Source organism: Aristolochia californica, unplaced genomic scaffold, assembly GCF_029961685.1.
Source record: "Aristolochia californica isolate CCGP_79_NKW_82.1479 unplaced genomic scaffold, dmAriCali1.0.hap1 SCAF_16, whole genome shotgun sequence".
Classification (NCBI taxonomy): domain Eukaryota; kingdom Viridiplantae; phylum Streptophyta; class Magnoliopsida; order Piperales; family Aristolochiaceae; genus Aristolochia; species Aristolochia californica.
In genome coordinates, this window is record NW_027181837.1 from 15,788,730 (window position 1) to 15,811,636 (window position 22,907).

At 38.2% G+C, this 22,907-nt stretch overlaps 4 protein-coding genes and 1 pseudogene across 10 annotated transcripts; 3 read left to right on the forward strand and 2 right to left on the reverse strand.

Annotated features, from left to right (window-relative positions):
• The first annotated feature begins 236 nt into the window (after nt 1-236).
• Nucleotides 237-2,450, forward strand: LOC137953433 (uncharacterized). Of its 3 annotated transcripts, none has more exons than XM_068800849.1 (8): nt 237-447; nt 1,109-1,253; nt 1,344-1,466; nt 1,563-1,606; nt 1,693-1,818; nt 1,906-1,990; nt 2,077-2,133; nt 2,217-2,450. In XM_068800849.1, the coding sequence occupies exons 2-8, from the start codon at nt 1,122-1,124 to the stop codon at nt 2,289-2,291; spliced, it is 642 nt and encodes a 213-aa protein (XP_068656950.1). In that variant the 5' UTR covers nt 237-447; nt 1,109-1,121; the 3' UTR covers nt 2,292-2,450. The 3 variants fall into 3 exon arrangements, with proteins under 3 accessions (XP_068656950.1, XP_068656951.1, XP_068656952.1); XM_068800850.1 differs by having other exon boundaries at nt 237-426; XM_068800851.1 differs by lacking the exon at nt 237-447 and adding an exon at nt 507-528.
• Nucleotide 2,451: 1 nt separating this feature from the next.
• Nucleotides 2,452-6,106, reverse strand: LOC137953432 (E3 ubiquitin-protein ligase At3g02290-like). Of its 4 annotated transcripts, none has more exons than XM_068800847.1 (5): nt 6,061-6,106; nt 4,967-5,384; nt 3,913-4,348; nt 3,585-3,694; nt 2,452-2,897 (listed from the first exon to the last, which is right to left on the reverse strand). In XM_068800847.1, the coding sequence occupies exons 2-5, from the start codon at nt 5,084-5,086 to the stop codon at nt 2,871-2,873; spliced, it is 693 nt and encodes a 230-aa protein (XP_068656948.1). In that variant the 5' UTR covers nt 5,087-5,384; nt 6,061-6,106; the 3' UTR covers nt 2,452-2,870. The 4 variants fall into 4 exon arrangements, with proteins under 4 accessions (XP_068656948.1, XP_068656949.1, XP_068656947.1 ...); XM_068800848.1 differs by lacking the exon at nt 6,061-6,106 and adding an exon at nt 5,782-5,975; XM_068800846.1 differs by lacking the exon at nt 6,061-6,106 and adding an exon at nt 5,664-5,975.
• Nucleotides 6,107-9,146: 3,040 nt separating this feature from the next.
• LOC137953931 (universal stress protein PHOS32-like) lies at nt 9,147-10,543 on the forward strand. The gene is made up of 3 exons (XM_068801492.1): nt 9,147-9,556; nt 9,639-9,730; nt 10,083-10,543. Exons 1-3 carry the CDS (start codon nt 9,238-9,240, stop codon nt 10,368-10,370), a joined length of 699 nt encoding a protein of 232 aa, XP_068657593.1. The 5' UTR covers nt 9,147-9,237; the 3' UTR covers nt 10,371-10,543.
• A 1,414-nt stretch (nt 10,544-11,957) lies between these two features.
• Nucleotides 11,958-16,573, reverse strand: LOC137953842 (mediator of RNA polymerase II transcription subunit 21-like). Of its 2 annotated transcripts, XM_068801361.1 has the most exons (6): nt 16,362-16,573; nt 13,375-13,642; nt 12,926-13,003; nt 12,737-12,788; nt 12,511-12,648; nt 12,329-12,419 (listed from the first exon to the last, which is right to left on the reverse strand). In XM_068801361.1, exons 2-5 carry the CDS (start codon nt 13,585-13,587, stop codon nt 12,524-12,526), a joined length of 468 nt encoding a protein of 155 aa, XP_068657462.1. In that variant the 5' UTR covers nt 13,588-13,642; nt 16,362-16,573; the 3' UTR covers nt 12,329-12,419; nt 12,511-12,523. The 2 variants fall into 2 exon arrangements, with proteins under 2 accessions (XP_068657463.1, XP_068657462.1); XM_068801362.1 differs by lacking the exon at nt 12,511-12,648 and having other exon boundaries at nt 11,958-12,419; nt 16,362-16,564.
• A 2,285-nt stretch (nt 16,574-18,858) lies between these two features.
• Nucleotides 18,859-20,718, forward strand: LOC137952655 (probable serine/threonine protein kinase IRE4; annotated as a pseudogene).
• The last annotated feature ends 2,189 nt before the right edge of the window (nt 20,719-22,907 follow it).

Below are 22,907 nucleotides of genomic sequence, written 5' to 3' on the forward strand. Positions count from 1 at the left end.
AAAGTTAAAATTCTTTCACAAGACCCAGATTAAAGCACAGGAAGCACATACAATTCCAATGTTACAAAAAACGGCCCCCAAGAAAATTCACCTAAACTTAATTTGTTGATTAAATGTAATTAAAAAAACCTTTATATATTTAAAATTTGTCATTTTTGAATAATCACAATTCATCATTAAGAAGGTGGCGTAGAGCAACCAAAAGAGCCTTATTTGCGTTCACACTCAGAAAAGTCACACCCATGAGAAGTTTCTCCGATTCCACGACGCCGTTCACATGTCGATTTCAACGGTTAAACGGGGAATTACTATTCAAAGCCTCCATTAGATTGGATCCAATTCAGTTGTTAATGATTTCTCCCTCCATTCCACGGCTCTATATAACTACCACTCTCTTTCATTCTCGATCTGTCTTTCAGCTCTCAGGTACAGTTTTTGTTCTTTAAGGTATTCTTTTCTCATCTCATTTTTGTTATTCTTTTCTTGGGTGATCTTCCCTGAGCAATCTGACCGGGCGGAAGTTTTCTGGTTGATGTCGCTGCCTCGCTGTTAGCTTTTTTAGAGATTTAGTGGGATACGAATTCCCTTTTCCGTTTTTTAAAAGAACTTCGATTACTGTAAATTTCATTTGGGTCAGATTTGCTTCCTGTCTAGTTTGTGCCTTAGTGGGTCAGATTTTTTTTTTTTTTTAAATGATTTCGGCATCTAGACTGCGGTTTCATGATTTTCTGCCGTGGAAAATCAGATACTTTCTGATAATTCACTGTAAAGCAAACCAATGGAATTATAGATGTTTGTTGGGATCATATTCTCATCCTGGGGAATTCGAATTGTAGGATAAATCGTCTTAGCTTCTTTAACATTAAAAATTAAAAAAAAAATCTGTTTGAAATCCAAGTTTTAAGAGCTCATTCTCTGTATCATAGTGTGTTTTCTGTGTAAATTCGCTTGACGGTGAGCTCTCTGTATGAATAGCATGAGTCTAGACTGATTTTATTGTCTTATTGACTCTTGGAAATGTTTGCTGAGGTATGAAACATCAAGTGGTGTTCATGCTAAGAGTGGCTCTTCCACTCATCCTGTTCACTGAATCTTCATAACCTTGCAGGTACATAAGATTCATGGCTCAATCATCGGAAAAGAAGCTTATCCAAATTGATGCAACTATGGACACAGTCTGCCCTTGGTGTTTCATGGGCAAGAAAAATATGGAAAAAGCTATTAATTCATCCAGGGATCAATACGATTTTGAGGTATTGCCTCTTTTAGGTTCTTCAAGTAATAATATTTTAGTTATCTTGGCTGTTTTTTTTTTTTTTTCTGAATAAACAGCTTCAAAACAGATTAGGTATCATTCTTTCTTCCTGGACTCTTCTGCACCCAAAAATGGTGTCCTCAAGAGTGAGTTCTATGGGAGCAAATTTGGAGCAGCTCAGTGGAAACGGATGGCAGCTCATATGGGACAGGTATTTTTGCAAGCTTTTACTTTCAGATGAACATCTGGAAATGTTCCACTGCTGCTGACATTAATCTGAAAACTTCTTTGTCTTGGCTCTTTACAGTTGTTTCAGACCTACGGACTTGAGTATGATACAGCTGGGCTCACGTAAGTGAACACAAAATAATCTTGAGTAGTTCATCTATAACTGAGAAGAACAGACAGTTTCATAGTGATTTTCTTGGATAATGCAGGGGCAATACCCTTGACAGTCACAGGATTATCAATTTTGCTGGGACTCAAGGCTTGGATAAGCAAAATGCTCTTGTGGAAGAAATATTGATGAACTATTTCGTTCACGGCAAGTTTATTGGTGATCGGTGGGTGCGCTTCCATTGCTTTTTCCTGTTCTTGAGGGTGAATAATCATGCACTTCCTTATATGTACATTGCTCTTTCTCTATCCAGGCAGATGCTTTTAGAAGCAGCTGAAAAAGCTGGGGTCATGGGAGCAGCAGAGTTGCTTGAAGATCAAAACAAGGGCCTCAAAGAAGTATTTCCCAATTCTTCTTCTCTTAATACTTTTCAGGAAATTTTCATACAGTGAAGGCTTATATTTGTTTTGCATCGGTTCCTAAGGTTTATGAAGATATTCGGACGTTCTCATCCCACATTTCTGGAGTCCCACATTATGTGGTAGGTGGAGGCCTCTCTCCAACGATCTTATTCATTACTGTTTCAATGTTTCTTAATTGTTACCATGGGGCTTCTTTGAACAGATTAATGGGAAGCAAGAGCTGAATGGAGCCCAACCACCAGAAGCATTCCTGAAAGCTTTTCAAGCTGCAAAATAAGAACTGCGACTAGGATTTATGTTTTTGTGGTGTGTATTACTGTCTGTAATCTGAAAAAAAAAACACTGTTTGTGAAACGTTGAGTACTTGTTGATTTCAAAGTATTGGGAGGATCTGAAATCAAATCTATATTTAAGTTGAGATAAGATGAGATACAAAGGGACACAGGTTCAGGCCTTCTCCAACACTCTCCGAAGTAGAATTCATCTCCAAACCATTTGGGCGTGCAATTTTTTTGTTGCAAAATCAGATGAAAGAACCCTTGAATCACCAAAGACAAACACTCCCCACAATGGACATTCATCATTTCCTTGTTTTAACCTGTGCCAAAAAATGTTTCTACAACCACAAAAGAGGTTTACATATGGAAACCAATTTACTTTTCTTAAAGATATGGAAACCGATTTAGTTGTTTCAGTAATGATATGCACAAGTCCTGTCAACTTCCTTTGTCTGTAGGTACGAAGTTGATCACCACTTCACCTAGGCAGGGGCATGTGGTAGTATTCACACTTTATACAGTATCTACGCATTATATTCCCACCTGAGTGCAAGCTTTCCAAATTTGTAAAAAGTTTCTCATGAGGTTTCATCAAACACCATTACCTGGAAAGAGAAACCAATACCAAAGTTCAAACAAGACAGCACTGGCTAAAATTAGTTCCGTTATTAAGTTCTAAGCCTAGCCCCACCCCTTTTTTGCAGGTAAGTTAAAAAAACTCTTCAAAAAAACATAGATGTCACAACAGTTTCTGTTTAAAGAAGCAATGTCCCTGAAACAGAAGAGGGTCCCCTGGAGATAAAAAATAATCAGAAGAATACAGATTCCCACAGCTCCCCAGCACTCTATCCATCTAATGTGATTTCACGAAATGGTACGAAGTAGATGGAAAATAAACACGGAAACAAGGAAACCGTCCGTGTAAACAGATAACTGTGGATCAGAATCCTCTTGAATACACAGCCAATGATCAGTTTGAGGGAGGCAAAGACCTGTCTACCTTTCCCAAAGAGCAAAGCCCATGATGATGAGCCAGCTGGAATGGGTTTTTCACTGGTGCTTATTTCCAGAAGAAATATAACTAACTCAACAAACATGGAACTGCACAACTATCAAGTTTTAGCCATCGTTACACTGGTGTGAGGTACTATATTTCTCTTGTTTCAATGAGTACCAAAGACTTCATTGAAAGTATCGAGTGTTTCTATCAATGCAATTATAACAAAGGGTGATCTAAACATAGACACAAGCACAGAGAAAGCAGAAAAGAGGGGGAGAATGAAAAAAAATACCTTGCCACAAACTGGACAGCTATCGCTTCTTTCCATCCACTCATATATACATCCAAGATGGAAATGGTGAGAGCATTGAGTCACTATCTTGGGGTTTTCTGCAGTGTACTCTGCAAATGGAAGGAAAAATAGTATAGCATTTGAAAGTTAAAGAATGTTAAGCATTGTTATTAAACATTTGAACAGTGAAAAGGTTGCAAGATAGAGAAAAGATGGAGACTATAGTCAAATGCAGTGAAATGAATTAATGCAGAAAACTCATCACCTTGAACTCTCAAAGAAAAGGAATCATGAATAGAATGGGAAATAAGAATCTCACACACTGTACCTTCAAGACATGTGGGACACACATCTTCATCCTCTGATGAAGTAAACACGTACACTTCTCCACTTATAACTTTTGTTGAGAGTGGTATGGTTGAAGACTCAGAACATACTTTTGATCCTCCCTCATAGTCAGCCACATTCCATTTTCCTTCTGAACGAAGAGTGTCCAAACCAGAAGTATTACTGCTTCTAAGAGGTTCAGATTCCTCATGGCAATGGCTTGAGGCCTTTTCACGCCTGGATACCAATCCTTCTCGTTGCAACCGAGAGCACCTCGGATCTGCATCATAAGGCAAAGGCCTTGGTGGGGGCCGGAATGTGTCAGCAATGGAACTGTCAGAAGGTGAAGATGGGAATGTCTGAGAAGCCACAGGAGTTGCCCCAGGAAGAGCAGACGGGACAGAATGAACTTCCCCTCGACGAAATAATGAAGAATACTGCAAAAACGGATTTCAGAAAATGACAACATATACAAACCAGGAACATCATCATATTGTGTTACTGCCAATCTCTCTGTTAACTAAAGGATCGACATTAATATCCACCTTATGACAGTGAATAAATTTTTTTGGCTCATTATTAAGTCTTATCATGTGGAAGCCTCAACAACGGCTTATCAGTCAGATGGTTTTTAGCATGCAACAAATGCCTTAAAATTGATGGTTAATAGTCAACTTGTGGAACCACTGTCGGATGAGGAGTTACACATGTAGAGGAATTATTTCCTGGAAAAAAGAAAGGCTTTTATGTAGCTCAGGAGGAAATAGTCTATATGATGCCGTAAGAAAGAAAAGGCTACACAATATAGACCACTCTGGACTATATTTCACTAAGACATTGGTACACAAATATAACAAAATAATGAGTAGAGTGGTTAATCGAATCTGAAAACACACACACTCAAGCGGAGCCCACTACGGATTATCACCATGTGAATAAACAGCCAATTAGCCTATACAACTTATTTACCAGCATCAAACCAAAAGACAAGTACTATCTCATAAACAAGTAACACAAGTACCACTGGAAACATAAGGGAGGATAATGACATGTACCACATTTGCAAAATGACGAATGAAGCATCTGAGGCAGACACAATTTCTATGAATTGAACCATTAGGAGATACATAATCTTCAAAATCCTCAATGCGCAAACAGCAACAAACAGAACCCATTAATCTCTTGTTAGGATTTTCAACACGGCTAGTCTCAGCTACCTATGACACTTTAATAGCGGAAAATGTATATCTTTGCTGGAACTGAGAAGACTGTGACAGCTTTGACAGAAAGAGAACGCTATGTCTGCAACAATTTTGGCTTGCAGTCAGAGCGAGAATCCCCTCTGACCCCTCCGTCTCTCAGAATGAAACTCCACCTAATAATCCAACAAGTCTTACTATCTGGTATAGTTCATAAAAGCACTAACTTAACTGCTTTCTCCCGAGTGAGAACAATTACTTCATTGTTCGTCACCTGCTAACAAGAAAAAACAGAAAATGATAAAACATCAGAGATAGTGAGCGGATACTCAGAAGAAATACTAATGTCACACTAATCACGACAAAACTAGCGTTATTCAATGTCAGAGTTATCGTATTAAAAGAATGACAATAACATTAAAGAGAAAAATGTCTCCCTGGTGCAATTATCAACTCTATAAAATTCGAGCACCAGCTTGGCTGAAAAACCTACGAATCCATGATACGAACAACATAGAGCTCATTCAGACATTCATAATGAGGACGAACAAACCAATAACTGTAAATTCCTTCTCCTTTCCAATTAGCTTCCAGCAAAGAAAAAACCAATTGAAAAAATAATCGTTTCAAAATATTTAAAAATAAAAAACACCCAGTTCTCCAAGCTCAACTGGAGATTCTGTCATCAGAAAGTCCAAAACAACATGAAACAGGGCACGGAATCAACAATCCCTGAAACAGAAAAATAAAAAAGAGAAACAACAAATAGAAAAAAAAAAAAACAAAAAGATACATAAGACATAAGGACCCAATTTCAAATTCCAGTCCTCCGTGCTGATCAGAATCAGAACATTAGACAAACAAATCAACCGATGAAACCCAATAAACGACAAGACTGTAAAAAAACAAAAAAGGGCAATCGAAAAACAGAACCAAAGAAGCATAAGTACCTGGAGAGAGAAAGCGAGGGGGAAAGAGAAGGATCAAATATGAATTGTTCCAATATAAATGGTAAAAAAATTCCGAGCCCGTGACTCTCGATTTCCTCTCAAAGGCATTGGATTTTTTGCCGAAAAAAGGCAAGGGCAAACGGAGAAGGCGCGGTATTTAAGCTATCTTTGGCGACAAGGGGTGCAGAGAAAATCAAAACCGGACGTAATTTTTTAGGGGCCTAATCCTTCTCTCTTACTAATATAAATACGTTCAACTTACCGAATTAATTATTCCACACGAGGGCGAACCGATCGCCGTGTTAGAGGATTCGTATCAGGTCCACTTACCCAAAAAATCTTACTCTCATAAATCCGCCGTTAATATGTGGCCCTGCTCAATGTGGGCCCTCATTGTACCTTTTAATTTCGAGTGCTTATCCTTAGCAAGGACTCCTGAAACAGTCGCGGTGAGAGGCGTGTGAGAAGCTTTCGCCATGAATATTAATCTCTTTTGGAGAAGTGGGGTTAGGGAGGGCTTTAGCCAAGAAATCCTGTCGGCGACTGGTGGAATGGAATTCCGACAGGGAAAAATTGGAATCTTTTTGTTTTTGTAGTGCGCATTATCTTTGGAATTAGTGGTCATGCACCGCAGTGGTCGCAGTTCCTGCTGCTGGCCCACCCTGAGGCACAAACGCATGTCACTTGACACCATCCCACATCAGGCTCGATATGACCCTCTAATTTAGCCTAGTCCGTGATCCCATTCGTGGTTGTGATAAATTTATTCTTTCGAATATTCTTTATTTTACTCTATTTTAGTTTTAATTTTTAATTTATATTACTTATAAGTTTACTTTAATTAATAATTTGTTTTTAAATAAAAAGGTAAAAATTAATTCTTTTTTTTTTAAAAAGGGAACAAAACTATCAAGAGCCTTAGACTTTTTTTTTTGATTGTTGAAGGTCATGTCCATAAAAGAAGGGACAATGCCCATTGTCCCAAAGTTTTCTAGTTTGTATGGGAGGGAACAATTAAAGGAGGGTGGGTCTCCCATTGGGACCTTCCATCTCTTTTGAAAGACAAGACCCTCTCCCCCTCTCTAGTTCGTAAGGATGTAGTGAAATCTCCCCTCCCCTCTCCTTCCCCTTTAATTCCCTAATGTTTATTTGAACCCTTGGAAAAAACATGAGAACTTGACCAGTATTATTCCAAAAAATAATTAATAAAAACGAGATCATAATGAAATTCTTCTTTTAACTAACTATTTTTTGGAATAATAATAGTCAAAAAAAAAAAATTTCCTTTTCCACGAGATTCCAAACCTAAGGAATTGAACAAGGAAAACCAATATGATTAGTTATCCGACTTCTTCGTCATACTAGGACGAAGAGGGGAAGAGAGACCATAGCCTCCTCTCCCCTTCCTTTTTTTGCAACTAGGAAGAAAGCCAAGTTTATAAATGAGGATCGAGGATCTATATATAGAATTTTAAGACGGAAAACATTGATGAAGAATGAATTATTTATAAAGTTTACAACAGAGAGAGTAGAGAATAACTCTTTGTGGAGTCTATTGAGTATTTTATTTCAATCCTTATCTTTATCTTTATCGTTCGTTTTCGCATTTTCATAGACGTACTTTTGAGGCCAAACGTATGTAACGAAGATCCAAAATAGCCCATCATAGGTTGGTGAAAAATCACTTTTGAGTAGCTTTTAGTGGGAGAAGCTTTGGCCTTTCTGGGATCGGATCCCAGCAAATGCTGCATTAACGCAGGAATTGAAGCTGCAACTAGGTTTGGTAAAGAGTCTTTTCAAGTCAACGGCCAAGAGTTTGCCGTTGATGGCTCAAGAAGCCTTTGCCTAATGGAATAAGACCGTAATTAACTTCTATTTATGTGTCTTCTCCAAATGTCCGAATCTTGGTTCATTCACAATTATAAGATAAGACTTGAGTTTGGAACTAGGACTATTTTATACCAACTATAGACAGCAAAAGTAACCATGAACTAATTGGTCATAATGTGTTATCTCGTGTTGGCTAGCCATCCACAAAGATTTGCACGACCTAATTCACTTACTCTAATACTCCTCTCTCGTAATTCAACCCAATAAAATGATAGAGATAAAGATAAAGGGATGATCGAGTTTGAGAGAGACTCTCAAACTGTAAATTTTGTATCCAAACTACGACACGTATCTAAAGAGTAGTAATCTTTGTAATAGTTACTGTCTATAAATTACATTTTTCCTCATCAATTAAACCCACTAATTTGTATTTGTATTTGTATTTGATCATATCATCACCAAAAATAAATGGAAAAGAAAATTAGGAGGTGATGATGACCAAATAGGATCCATTTTCCCATGGAATCCCTCTCCACTCCTGTGATGAGTACGTCACAACTAGTCTGCCCTCACCAACCACCCAAAAACAGTTCATTAAAAAATGGCGTCCATGAGAGGACTCCAGAATCAAGAAATACCCTTTTCCAGCCATCTCTGCCCCGTTTCCGGATCATAAAACAGAATTGATTTTTCAACAGATTCCTTTAAAATCAATGGCCTTATTTGGTACCATCTCTGGAGTTATATGAGTGTGATCATGTCAAGGAGTTGACCTCTTCTTCCTTTTTTCGTTTAATCTCTCAGCCTGGTAGCTCACTGGAGTTACTGGCAATAATTATGGGCACAAAGGGTTGAACCCTGGAGTGGTTTCAAAAGTCATATAAGCTGTTGCATATTAGTGTATACCCAGATTGACCACTTAGCACTTAGGTCTGTTTAGATCATGATCATATGAACTTAAGGGATCATAGTTGATGGTGCATCCTTTTAATGTAATCAGGGGCGTCAAGCTACATGTAAATGAGGTGGGCGGGGCCGGGGAATTCATGTCTTGCACGTTCAAAAGGGTCCCCCCCCAAAATTAAAAGAAAAAAAAAAAAGAGGAGAAAATGATGCTTAATCACAAAAAGAAAAGAGAAATAAAGATACGGATCGATAACGACGAGCGAGAGACTAGTCCAGAGTCCAGAGTCCAGAGCAGAGTGTGGAACCACCTCCGACCCCGACGCTCTGTTGGGCTTCCACCTCTTTCTCGCTTTCCCCTGCTTTTCTCTTTCTCTTTCTCTTTTAAAGTACCCCCCAGCCGAGCTCTCTTGCCTTCTCTCTCCGGAGGAGAGACCTACAGAGATGGGTCGGACGAGTCCGAGGCTGGCGAGTTTCTGCTTGAACAGGCTGACTACCCGCGTGAGAGTCCGTTCCCCGCCGATCGAGTCGAAGCCCATTGCCGGGGCGATCAAGTGCGATCCGTCGACGGTGAGATTCTCCGACGCAGAGGTGAAAGACGCCGGGGACGGGATGAAGGCAGGGTTGGTCATCGGTCGGCGGATTATGATCGTGGTTGATTCCAGCCAGGAAGCTAAGAGTGCTGTCCAGTGGGCGCTCACTCATACTGTTCAAAGCCAAGACACTCTGGTTCTTTTGTATGTCGCACGGTCCGCAAGGCAAGGTTGGTTTTTCCGCTTCTTCCTCCTCCGTCGTGTTTTGATAATTTGGGAACTGAACCGTGTTCCTTCTGGTTTAATTCGTAGGTGAAGAATGTCACGATCAGAAGGAGACGAATCCCAAATGCTATGAACTCCTCTGCTCCATGAAGAACAGTTGCCAGATGAAAAAACCAGGGGTAAGTAATAGGAATCACAAATCATCCCTTTTTTTTCTTCTTTTTTTGGGTCCATCTTCCGCCATTACCTTTAAACCTCTGCCGAGAATTAATTCAATGGCGGGAACTGATCGAAGAAAGGCAAACAGAAGAAGTCGTTCATGGCAGCAACGCATTCGTGGGAGAGTCGAGAGTTGAGCGTGAAAAGGGGTAGATTACCGACAGTTTGAGTACAGATTTGATTATCATTGATCATCGTAACCAACTGAAAGCTTCATTGAATTATAACATGTCGTCGCCTTTTAAAGGTGACAAAAGAAGGCCTTCTTAAAGCTTCATCTTCTTTTTCTTGGGTTGTTCCTTGGATGCACAGTTGGAAGTGGAGATCGTATCCGTGGAAGGCAGGGAGAAGGGTCCCACGATAGTGGAGGAGGCCAAGAAACAAGGCATCTCGCTGCTGGTCCTGGGCCAGAGGAAGCGATCTTCGATGACGTGGAGACTGCTGATGACGTGGGCCCGGAGCAAGATCGCCGGTGGGACCGTGGAATACTGCATCCAGAACGCCGAGTGCATGACGCTGGCGGTGAGGAGGAAAAGTCGGAAGCTCGGGGGTTACCTCATCACCACCAAACGCCACAAGGACTTCTGGCTTTTGGCTTAAACAAGGACTGATCATTCATTATTCATTATTGCTGAGGGGGCTCCTGTGGGCCATGCTCCGTCTTGATGGCTTCAATGCTCTTCATTGAGATTGTACGTTTTTTTTTTTTTTTTTGTATATTAAAATATGTGAAACACTTGAAAAATGGATTAGAGAGATTGGGTTTATCACTATTTTATTCTCACCCCTAAAATTTAATATTTGTACCTTAGTATATATCATATATCATGTCTTAAATTTATAATTATTATTAAAAATAAAAATATATATATTTGTACCTTAGTATATATCATAATATATCATGTCAATTGGGTAAGATTTTTATTTATTTAATAATAATAATAAATGAAAAATTGGAGCAATGAAAAAAATTGATAGTTCTACTTGGACTGAATTGAGTTGACTCGGCCTAATGGAATTGACTTAAGACTTGTACTAGATTTAGTGTTTAGAATAGAGAATGTGTTAATCAATGAAATAATAATGGAACTGAGTTAAAAAGTGATTAAATTGGCCTCACTTTGTCTACAATTAATCGTGTAAGCACATGGATTAAGCCTTTGACTAGGCTTCCAAATCAGATTGAGAGCATAGGCCACCGTGAGATAGGCCAATTTTATCTGCACTGGTAGTAACTTGGGTGGACAGGCCACCGTGAGATAGGCCAATTTTATCTGCACTGGTAGTAACTTGGGTGGATGGAATCGAAGAGAACACATAGTCGAAGAGATGTGAAGAGCAGCGACATTGGTGGCGGCTGGGGGACGGAATAGGAGAGCAGTGGCACTTACATGAACCGGTCCATACCTGAACCTCCAGGGTTTTCTCTTATCCCAGTCTCCCCTAAATTGATGCCCACTCTTACTTCCTGGTTGTTAAAACCCTTCTCCCATCTAGTTTCTTCATTTGGATATCTGGGGATGTGAGCAGAGGAGGGGAGGGTGAAGCATTCAATGGCTCAACCACTCGAAGTTCTCCTGGAGTTCAAATTTTAATAGTGGATTCTTGAATTGAATGAAGGGATTGATGGGCGATGTTTGATCTTGTCAGCCCTGGAAAAGGAAGTTTTAAAGATGATGGAAAAGCTAAACATTGAAGGCTTAATGAAAGCATGAGAGGCAGGCCACTCATTTACCTATGAGAACGAGTCTCATCTACGAATCAGTCATAACTTCAGATCTCAGGTTTTTGTTTTTTCTTTTCCTTTTTTGCAGTAAAATAGACTGATAGAAAGGAGGTATCTGATGGGGGTTTAAGAATGTAGTTGATGGCAGGCCAACTTTGAGTAAAGCAATCTTTTATTGCTAGTGTGGCCGTTTACCTGTTCCGTGGAATAGTTAAACAATTAGATGAAATCCTCTCTGCTTTTTTCTAGTTTTTTGAAGTTGAAACATCTTTCTAACATTTCAGAGCATTCAAAAAAATCAAATTTGTGCAAGAAAAAAAATCCAAATCTATTTTTAATTACAAGTGACCAAGAACATATTTGACTTTGTTAGGAAAAGTAACTTTTAATCTTTTATTAAAAAAGTGACCAAGAACAAATTTTACTGTGTTAGGTAAAGTAACTTAAAAATCTAGAGACTCGATCTAACATGCAAATGAGATTACCTTAACAAGGCCGGAATTGGTGCATCTCACCAATCAAGGATGCATCAATGAAATCCGTTCGTACCATGTAATCAGCAGAAGCAGCCTCCCCTCATCCCAACTCTTATAAGCAAACCCCAAGATCACTCTCAGACAGAATAGAGAAACATCATCGGTTGCTTTAAGTGCAAAGCCCTCCTCCCTCCTCTTTCTCACATAATATTATGAAAGTATGTTTCTGAGAAATAGGATCACTTTGACCATAACTTGTTCTGTTATAATGATTGTCCACATGTTGTACCAACTGCTTGATGCTTACAATGTTACAAGCAATTTAATGCAAATTTGTGAAGGCTGAAATAAGCACAGCTTGAGTCTTTCGTCATTCGGGTTTTTTCAAGTTTAAACAGTTGTCTGCTGCTTGGTTAAACAATTCTTGCACTTGCTTCAACTCTTGCTCTGCAAACAGTCACCCAAAAAGGATTAGCAAGGCAAGATGAAGATAAACAAGAAAGCACACTCTGCCTTTCTAAATACTAAAAAACTATACTTGGTTCAGTTCATCATTCAGATGGTAGACAATTTTGTATTCCACCACATCCAGCTTGTAGAAAGGGAATTTGTTTGGGCGAAGTGATCCATAGGCCTAAACCACCGCCATGGCGAATTAATTTGCTAACATTTGTCTCTGCAATTATAGGTGCCAAGGGTGTGAAAAGCACCTTCCTTCTAGCAAGCCGGAAGACAGATAATTGTAAATTGTATAAGATAGTCACCTGCTGCTTCCAATTGCTGCTGGAGCTCTTGGCCCACCACTTCATTTTCTGCCTGTGTTTTTGAAGTTTGAAAAGCCAAATAATAAATCAGATATATTTTATTTGAATTTAAACTTCTTTTTGGTGCATCATTGAGTAGCAAAACAAAACAGCGATCAGGTGTAACCAAGAAAGAAATCAAAGCAATACCTCCAGTTCTGCAATTCTTTTCAGTTGTGCCTCCTCACCTCCCTCTGAAATTGGTAATGCTGCAACAAGGGCATCAAACTGCAAAAGAACTATGAACTGTTAATCTGCTAGTACGTTTTCCTTTTTTTAATTGAAAGAATTTTTAAGAGATACAACGAAAATAAGCAGCATAATCAGCTACCACTGATATGAGATAAATAAAAAAGTGGAAGTTTTCTGTCTTTCTAAAAAAAAAAGAGAAAGAAGAAGAGGTGTTTTTTTTCAGGCATTTAAGTGTGTCATACTGATAACCAGAAGGATCGATATGAGGAAGATTGAAAATAATCCAATTCTTAGAAAGCAGAGCAAAATGACAGCAAACAACCACCACCTATAAGCTGATTAAAAGCTGGATACTTAACAATATATAACAAGTAGAAGTTTTACCAGAACCACTGTAGTAAACATACCTGCTTAGCAGCTTGAACTAGGGCAGCACTTATGGCCTTAGGCTGCTCAGCAACATTTATGGCATCATCAGATGGATTAGCAGTAGCAGGTGGTTCAGGATAATTTGGTGAAAGCCGAACTGGTGGAGCATCTCTTTGTAGAGTTCCAAAGGTGTTGAAGGTAAGGGAAGCTACTATGTTGACTTGTTCTTGCAGCTGAGAGATGATGTCCATAATGTATACTCACTCCTCTGGTAGGAAGTGGGACAATATATCCGGAAGTAAAGCACTACAAGGGAAAAAATGCTCATTACTTATTAAGAAAGAAACTAATGCTGGAGGTAAAACGCCATGTATGTCAATATAAAGCTAACATGATGAGATGATGATGGTAATATATTTATCGACTAAAAAATCAAACCTTTTTCAGGAAAAATATGCCAAGGAATCATAAACAACTTCCTGCTATAAATTAAATGAAAATAACCAGACCCAGATAACAAGTAAAAGAGACACATAACCATATCTTCAGGAAGTTATCATATCACAGTACAACCAAGTCACAGTGTTGAAGAGGGAAGAGGGAAGGGTGCACACAAGAAGGAGTTGGTGCTTAATCCTTTCTTTTGCAAGAGAATTGCCAACAAAATCAGCCTAATGCAGAGTGTAGATTGGCCATGTCATAATGGCCCAAACACAGGTTTCTGGTGGGAAGTCTAGGGTTCAAGTCTCACAAAGGTATATGGTGTAGTTTGAGTGTGTGAATATGTCTGTTTGTCTTTCAGTACAATCAGAATTTAAAAAAAAAAAAAAAAACAGCAGACCATTGGTGAGGCCCTGGAGGACAATAAAGTAGAACTATGTAGTTTGAGTGTGAGTATGTTTGTTTGTCTATCAGTACAATCAGAATTTCAAAAAAAAAAAAAAAAAAAACAGCAGACCATTGATGAGGTCCTGGAGGACAATACCATAATCTCAAAGGAGGACAATACCAGGCTATGCCAGTAAAGTAGAACTATGTAGTTTGAGTATGAGTATGTTTGTTTGTCTATCAGTACAATCAGAATTTAAAAAAAAAAAAAAAACAAAACAGAAGACCATTGGTGAGGTCCTGGAGGACAATACCGTAATCTCAAAGGAGGACAAAACCAGGCTATGCCAGTAAAGTTGAACTATGAAATTTTGAAAATTTAAAACTCAATTCAATTCATGCAATAAATTTGTTCAAGAACATTGAAATGAATTTTTTTGCGACTGAGAAAGACGCTTTAGAAGCAAAAATAGATAAGAGTAAATGTAATTGATTCTTTTTGTTAAGGTATGATATAAAAGACTCGATGTTAAACTTCCAAAAGAAAGAATGTAAGGCACCGTAGCTGAATAGATATTAAAAATAGTAAAGTGTTGCATAAACAGCTTTAACATACATGAGCTTGAATGAAAGCTAATAAACCTGCCTATCAACATGGTTTGCAAGTTGTATCAGATTTTGGTAAGAGATCAAGCAAAGAATAGTGCAGATATTTTATTCCAATGCAACTGGAACTTTTGGATGCCCACTATGGTCTCAATACCAAGAAAGGGAACCAAGCCAACAAATACTTAAAGAACACTCTGGAGGTCAAGTCATGCAAAAATGAGTTTAAAACACAAAAGAGTTTTGAGCCAATTTGGTTTAAAAATTAGACATATATACTCCAAAGAATCTCAGCACAAATAATCACAGTAAATTGATTCCATGAAAACGAAATAATGCTGTAAAGAACTAATATGCTTAGATCCGTCAAATTTTGCACCTTCAACCCAGAGGGTCCCGCATCCAACCCACTTATCTATAAGATTAAAAGAATGTATGAAATCAGATGGGTAATTTCATGTAAACCTCAAATATTGAAGTTTTTGAGACAAAATAAAAACGTGGAGACTGTTTGCAGCTCATGGGTCAAACAGAGAGAAGGATCTAAAATAAGCTCTGTTACAAAAATGATAATTTTCTGTTCACTTGTCTACACGGTTAGTAAAGAATAACTTGGTGTTCTTTCAGACCAGATGCTAAAAATGAAAAATTACAGGAGTCCCTTTTCAACAATTGTAGTTTGTTCAAGTGCTATAACACAACAAACAGGAAATGTAAGACTGCAGTTTTATTTTTTTTCTTGGTAGGCTTATTTTATTTTTCTTATACTATTTCAAATGACATTTTGGGAACACTTTTGGGTTTGCCGGTTACTGTCACTCATCAAAGATCTACTCTGTACTTGAAAGAATGCTTTCCCGTGGTGGCTTCTCAGAACTGCTATGGTGCTAATGGTACTGCAACCTTTACCCGACAGATCTTTATGATTAAAATAAGATAATTGCATGCACACAACCTAAGCCAAAGGATAACTGGTTAACTATAACTGCATCTCTTCAAATTCTGCAAGCTCTTCCACAAAAAAAAATGCCGAAAGAGCAACCAAATTACAAATAAATCTCAGGTAGACATAAAAATGAAGTAAATAAAACCCAGTCAGCAGGGCAAGTACACAACACCAATAGATACTAAGTCAATCATAAGAAAATTAGCTCCATAGCTTTTTTGAGAAAAATCGTAAATGTTCTAAGTGCATAATGGTAATTCAATAAAGTTTTCTGAAATTCCAGAATGTCTTCGACCACTTATTTTCCTCTTGCTACTCTCGCATTTTATTATTGCAAAATCATCTTAGAAAAGCAAAATTGAGAATCTCATAGAAAACCTTTGACTCTGTTACGTAGATTCGTATTCGTTAAAAATCAAAATTAGATCTTCGGACTTGACAACAGTGTCCCGGCCACGACTGTTTACCGTTTTCATTCTTTCAACCACTCTTAAATTTCACTTTAAAGCTTGAGAAAAGGAAATAAAAAAAAAACTTCAACAATCAATTATTTCCACGAGCACGGTGCAAAGCCTCTTTGATGAGCAACTACATGGAAACTTAAAACATAAACACAGTAACTGAGAGAGAAGGAGAAGTTCGTACCCGTGTCCGAGAAGTTAGGGTCGAGAACAGACAGAGAGGAACTCAATGAGAGATTGTTTTGGAATAAGTCGTCCTCCGGTGGGATAGGCGTTGCTCGGTAACGGAAAGAGAGGGATCCGAAGAATTTCTCACTTCCCCCGCAATGGACTCGGGAGTGGGACGAATTGAGAAATGACAGGTGCTCCGAAGGGAGAGTCGGCAGGGTGGATCGGTTCGGTAGGGGCGGGTCAGATGGGTCTACTTTAGACTCGCCTCGAGTCGGCCTTGGACTATTGGACTCAGAAATTTTAGGAGACGTCCCAGTTTCATAAGAGCATGGGAATGATGGCTCGAGTCATTGTAAGAATTTTTTGGATTTCAGTGACGAAATGAACTTCTTGTACCAGGAGTTGGGTCGTGTTATCTGATCCGTTTCTAGAAATGGTTCAGAAATCTTCAGACTCTCAGCAAGTATAGACACATTCTGCCCAGCACAAAAGCATTGGCATGGAAGACAAAGTCCTTTTTCTAAAGGATTAATTAAATAAATATGCACCCTAACTAAATTACATTTTATCAAGCTCTAACATAATCATAAATACACAACACTGCTTCGCACAAATTTTCAAACATAAAATAATGCCTTTTTATGCTAAATTAAACATTTGTATCAACACGATTATCTAGATGGCGTACTAAGCCGAGTAACTACAATGGTGAATTTATCAAACCAAGCATGAGGAGACTGTTTTAGCTCATAAATTATCTTTTTTAATCAACATACTTTCTCCCTCTCAATCACATAACTAGGTGGTTGACTCATATAGACCTCTTCCGTCAGAACACCATTTAAAAAGGCACTCTTAACAGTCAATTGATGTATATCCTATTTAAAATTAGTTGTTAGAGAAATAAGAATGTGAATTAAATTCATCTCTACAACGGGAGAGAATGTTTCATCATAGTTAATACCGTAAGACTCAATATAACTTTTTGAAACTAACCTCACTTTATACTTGGCCACTATGTCATCAGGATTATACTCTATTGTATAGACCCACTTACAACCAACCACCTGAAAGAGATGTTGTCCCAAGTAGAATTTTTGTACATGGCTCAAATCTCTTTTTCTATGATAGTTTTCCTACTTGAATCAGTTCAAACTTGTAGATTTTGTGGAAAAATAAAAAACTTCATTGACTTGATTTAATTTGATTATAATAAGCCTCTATTTATAATAGAGGAAACGAGAAGAATCCAATTACAATTAAACTACCTTTGTCCCAATTACACCCAAAGTTTAACACCTAAAGATAAGTCATAGCATAATTAAACAATTAAACACAAAAAGAAGACTAACATAACAAAAACACCTTTAACTAAAACTCTTCTATGAGCCTCCTCCTATGAGATTTCTGTAAGACTCCACCATATTAATTTTGTCTCTGTGAAACTTCTTATTATGAGACTCATGTAAGATTCTTTCATGTCTGCTCTTCAACACTCCCCCTCAAGCTGAAGTTTATAATTTTTGCTTGCAATGAAAATGATTCTTGGTCTTCAATATTCATTGGCTAATTTTTTTTTCATATACGTTAAATTTTCATAATTTGTTCTCCATATTTCTTGAATATTTTAGTTACATAAAAATTACCACAACATGTGGAACAAAATACCTTCTTCTCGTACTTTTTCTACTTCTCCCCCTCAAGTTAGGGATAAAAAAGGACATAAAACAAAACACAATGTGATAGAAGAAAATCACTCCTAGCCGTATGACAAAACTCTATGCACCAATCAAAATTATCATAGTTTGAAACACACTCCACTCAATTTTAAAGGCGAAAAAATGGCCCAACTTTAGGGCTTAATAAAGAGATTGCTAACTTTTTTAAGGATAACTCAAACACAAATCACCTCTTGGGTGAAAAATAAAATACTTGACACAATCTAGATGTTGGACACACTCCTATACTTTTAAGTAGTTCATTTAGGTACTACTCTGAAGTGATGAAAACACAAGAAGATAAACTAAAGAAATATTAAAGGAAAATAACTTAACTGGGCCCAAGCCCACACGACCAAGGAAGGCTCACATATCCAAGTGTATTAGAAGATGTACCCAAGCCCATAAGACCAAGGAAGACCCATGCATCCAAGAGAAATAGAAGACAACTCAAGGATCACAGATCAAGGAGAAGAACCATAGGCCCACATATAAGATGGCAGGATGGTAAATAAAGGGTCATCTCATAGAGATGACATTGATGTAATTAAGTTAAAGTTCTAGGGTAAAAACCTTAAACCTTAAACCCTAAGTTTAGGGGTATTATTGTAATATAGTAGTTTCATTAATCTATAAATAGAGCTTCAGGGAGAGGCTTATGAATCAAGTCCATAATCTTCTTCCCCCAATTTTCTGCCAATGGGTTTTTTTCCTTTTTTTTTCCATGAGCTAAATTCATGGAGTCCTGAAAATCAACATGGTATCAGAGCATTGATTTTCAGAATTCCGACTATGGTTTTCAGGTTTTATTCTCCTCCGCGTAGGGTTAGAAAATATTTTTTTTCCCTCATTTAATTTCTTTGTCAGTGCATTGTTTTTGCTTAGATAGAGTTGTTGCTGTTCTCCGTAAAGAAAAAAAGAAGACAAAAAAGATAGCTTCTTTTTAATAATATCATATGGATTTAATGACTTCAGCTTTTTTTTTTTTTTTTTTAATTGCTGTGACAGGTTGAGAGTTCAGATGTTAAGAGTGAGTCACTCGACAAGAACACTTATACAGGAACTAAACATGAAATGGAACAGAAAGCTGAGGAACAGCCTCCTTTTCGAGAAGGAATTCATACAAGAAAAACATCAAATGGTATTAAAAGTTTCTCACATGAATTGGGACCAAAGGGTGGTATTCAACCTTTCCATCCTCGTCCCCACAGCTATAACAACTTGAAGGTACCTTCTGGCTACTCATTATGGTGTTCTTTCTAACTTTCTGTTCCTATTGGTCTGATTGCAGTCAGTGGGTGATAATATGTAGAGATGTGGCTCTTATTCTGTCCTTGAATTCGTTGTACTTAGTCTGCTTCTTGTTTGAAATGACTTCTAGGAGCTTTTGAGGTCACTGCATTCTAGATTTGATGATGCAAAGGAGGTGGCAAATGCTGAATTAACTGCTTTTGCTGGAGACATTTTAGATTTTCTTGAGAAGGAAGAAGATCCCTCTTCAAAATCTTGCACAATTGCAGAGGGTCTTCTCATTCTTGCTCGACAGTGCACAGAGATGAGTCCCTCTGACTTTCGTGAAAAATGTGAAGGGATTTTGCAGGATCTTGCTGGGAAGAGGCAGCAGTGTGAAGCAGGGCATCTGAAGCAGCTCTTTACTCGCATGCTTTTATTTTGACCCGATGTACAAGGCTTCTTCAGTTTCAGAAAGATAATGGAAACATGGATGAGAATTCATTTCACAAATTTAACCAATGTTTAGAGAGCATACCGGCTGTTGAGATGAATTGGCCTCTCAAGTCCCAAAAGTCTTCTGATAAGAAGAATAGATTAAAGGATGACAAAAAACTGGTACTAGGAGAAAAGAAATTGTTTTCTCCTCCTGAGGAACCTCAGCTAGGCTCAGATCATCATATGGATGTGAACAATAAGGCTTCTAGGAAGGACTCAACTGGGAGCTGCTTATCTGAATATGATGCTCGCATGTTAAGTCTATCCCAAAGCGCAAAAGCAATCTCCGATGCTGCTCCACAATGTCATCAGCTTGATCATTCTTTGCCTAATCTGTTAACCAAATATAGTTCAAGTTCACTACAGGAACCAGAACAACATTTTGAAGATGTCGATTCTGTAATATGCAGGATATGTGAGGAACTTGTTCCTGCTACCCCACCTGGAATCACATTCATATATATATATATATATATATATATGTGCTTATGCAGATAAGTGTGATTTGAAGAGTATGAATGTAGATGGATGCCTGACTAGAATGGCTGAAATTGGAACAAATTGTAGATTCTTATGGTCCAAGTTTCTATACCTCATATAGCAGCCCTAAAGTTCAAAGAATGACAACCTCAAACTCAGCTGTTGGATCAGAATGTCAGTCGCCTAAAGTAAATGATTGGCACTCTTAAGGGTACAGAAGGAATGTTTGAAGATCTTCATGAGATGGATGCAGCTTTTATTGAGGACTCTCACCTTACAACTAACAGTAATATGAAGACCAACTTCAGTGCAAAGCTTGTTGCACCGTCCTCTGTGGGTAGCTTTACCTCCGTCTCCTCAACAAATACCCCCAGAGCAGGCAACTTCGATCTGTTTTGGCTGAAGCAAAACAATCCATCTGAACCAGAAGATGGAGTCGGGTGAAATTTTTTTTCCAATAATGGTCATGCTTATTGGTTGAGGTTACACGTTTTACATTATTCTATGTGATTGATTTGCAATTGTAGCAACAGAATTTCTGGTTACATAGGAATCAAGATGCATGTTCCATACTATATTCATAGTTCCAATTTACTTGAATTTGTATGAGACATTTAAATTTTCTTTTCTTAACAAAAAGAAGTGATCAGTGAAAAAGGTTATATGTCCCTTGACATTTTTGTCGTTACTGTTGTCTATAGTTTGTGCACTGACTTGTCATGTTTCTTTTAAATGCTTATGCTTAAGCAATATGAAAATGATCTCTTTTGCTGGTCATTCATTACACAGATGACTGATCTTGCTTATATAGCCCATTGTGTGGTAAATACAGACTTTACTCCAATACTTTTTAAGTAGTGAATCTAGGTATTACTCTGAAGTGATGAAAACACAAGAAGATAAACTAAAGAAATATTAGAGGAAAATAACTTAACCGGACCCAAGACTACACGACCAAGAAAGATTCACATGTCCAAGTGTATTAGAAGATGGGCCCAAGCCCATAAAACTTAGGAAGACCCATGCATCCAAGAAAAATAGAAGACGGACTCAAGGCTCATAGATTAAGGAGAAGGCCCTAAGCCCACATACAATATGACAGTATGGTAAATAAAGGGTATCTCATAGAGATTTTTGGCATTGATGTAATTAAATTAAAGTTTTAGAATTAAAACCCTAAACCCTAAAATTTAAGAGCATTATTGTAATATAGTAATTTCATTAACCTATAAATAGGGGTTTCTTGCCGTTTGTTATATGAAGTACGTTCTCCTCGTTCTCCTCGGTGTAGGGTTAGAAAATATTTTTTTTCCTCCTTTGATTTCTTGCTCGTGCTGCTCTCCGTAAAGAAATAAAGAAACAAAAAAGATAGCTTAGAATTCCAGTTGTTTTATTTTTGCACTTGATCTGTTGCGATTATGATTTCGGGTTCAAATTATCTTCTCCATTACTGCCACTGCCCGCTGTAATCATCTGGTTATCTTGCGATTTCATTATTGCCGGTAAGCTCTCTGTTATTCCGCTTGGCAACATCCCAGATACCAGCCAACTCCATTGCCGGAATTCACATTCCAGTGACGAGACGAATTGTTTCATTTTTGGAGGCCGAAGACAACAGAATATTGCCGACGACGCTGGTTGATTGATCCAGCCAACTTTGTTGCCGTTTCTGAACGAGTTTTTACATTCCAGAGTTACTGCTGTCGATTATCCACTTGCTCTGTTGCTGTTTCTGGAGACTGGTGATCTATTTGGCTTGTCTCTTGTTGTTGCTCTGCTTTAGAAACAGGAGGGAAGATTTCTATATGAGTTTCAATCCTGAACGATGCTGCAGTTTTTTTTTTTTTTTTGAAACATTCTTTCGCTCGTCTTCATCGCCAGCTTGGTTTCTGTTTAGAGATACCGAAGGCTCAACTACTCTGCATCAGTTCTGGAAGATTTTTGTTGGCATTGCTGTTACGAAAATTAACCAATCGAGAAAGGATCTTATTTGCCTGAGCCGGCGGCCACGGCGACGTTTCTGCTGCTCCATTAACAGAGGAAAGTTTCCTTCATTGCTGCTGCTTATTATCTTCCAGCAAGCCCGTTCTCTGCTGGAAATATCTATTTCGGAAAGCCCTTGGCCGGTTATTTTCGGAAACTGTTTGATTCCCGCAATGAAACATATTTATCGTCTCTGGTTTTTTCGATCTCTTCGCACGGGGAAGAAGGCACTATTGCCTTATTCAAGGTTAGGAATCTTGAATTAAATCAGCGCCCTGGCACGCTCCTGTTCTGCCAACTCGGACTCGCCCGAGTCAACTCGGACCAGCGAGCCAGCGTACTAGCAACCCGAGGTACTGTTTCTGCACCAGCCAGACCGATTCAACCCAGACCAACTCGGTCCGGTCAACTCGGGTCAATCTGACTCTGGCCACTTATTTTCTACCTCGGTATATGTGCCCAAGTTTTATACATATTTTGGTGCGATTCGGAGTTTTTTCTCTCTGGCTGGATTATTATTTTTTAAGAATTGACATATTATTCCTTGGTCAGCATTTTATTTGGTTCAGATACTTGCATCGGATTATTTCATGGGTCAATTTTATAATGCTTATTTTCAGTCGTGTTAAATGGGTCCAAGCCCATTTCAG

What these genes read in the sequence shown, in the direction of transcription:
- LOC137953433 (XM_068800849.1), top strand. Translation starts at nt 1,122, where the DNA reads ATGGCTCAATCATCGGAAAAGAAGCTTATCCAAATTGATGCAACTATG. An exon ending in TATGATACAGCTGGGCTCAC is followed by an intron (nt 1,607 to 1,692) that starts GTAAGTGAACAC and finishes TGGATAATGCAG; the next exon opens with GGGCAATACCCTTGACAGTC. An exon ending in GGCAAGTTTATTGGTGATCG is followed by an intron (nt 1,819 to 1,905) that starts GTGGGTGCGCTT and finishes TTCTCTATCCAG; the next exon opens with GCAGATGCTTTTAGAAGCAG.
- LOC137953432 (XM_068800847.1), bottom strand. Translation starts at nt 5,086, where the DNA reads ATGGGTTCTGTTTGTTGCTGTTTGCGCATTGAGGATTTTGAAGATTAT. An exon ending in TTCGTCATTTTGCAAATGTG is followed by an intron (nt 4,349 to 4,966) that starts GTACATGTCATT and finishes CCGTTTTTGCAG; the next exon opens with TATTCTTCATTATTTCGTCG. An exon ending in GTGTCCCACATGTCTTGAAG is followed by an intron (nt 3,695 to 3,912) that starts GTACAGTGTGTG and finishes TTCCATTTGCAG; the next exon opens with AGTACACTGCAGAAAACCCC.
- LOC137953931 (XM_068801492.1), top strand. Translation starts at nt 9,238, where the DNA reads ATGGGTCGGACGAGTCCGAGGCTGGCGAGTTTCTGCTTGAACAGGCTG. An exon ending in CGCACGGTCCGCAAGGCAAG is followed by an intron (nt 9,557 to 9,638) that starts GTTGGTTTTTCC and finishes TTTAATTCGTAG; the next exon opens with GTGAAGAATGTCACGATCAG. An exon ending in GCCAGATGAAAAAACCAGGG is followed by an intron (nt 9,731 to 10,082) that starts GTAAGTAATAGG and finishes TTGGATGCACAG; the next exon opens with TTGGAAGTGGAGATCGTATC.
- LOC137953842 (XM_068801361.1), bottom strand. Translation starts at nt 13,587, where the DNA reads ATGGACATCATCTCTCAGCTGCAAGAACAAGTCAACATAGTAGCTTCC. An exon ending in TAGTTCAAGCTGCTAAGCAG is followed by an intron (nt 13,004 to 13,374) that starts GTATGTTTACTA and finishes GTTCTTTTGCAG; the next exon opens with TTTGATGCCCTTGTTGCAGC. An exon ending in GCAGCAATTGGAAGCAGCAG is followed by an intron (nt 12,649 to 12,736) that starts GTGACTATCTTA and finishes CTATAATTGCAG; the next exon opens with AGACAAATGTTAGCAAATTA.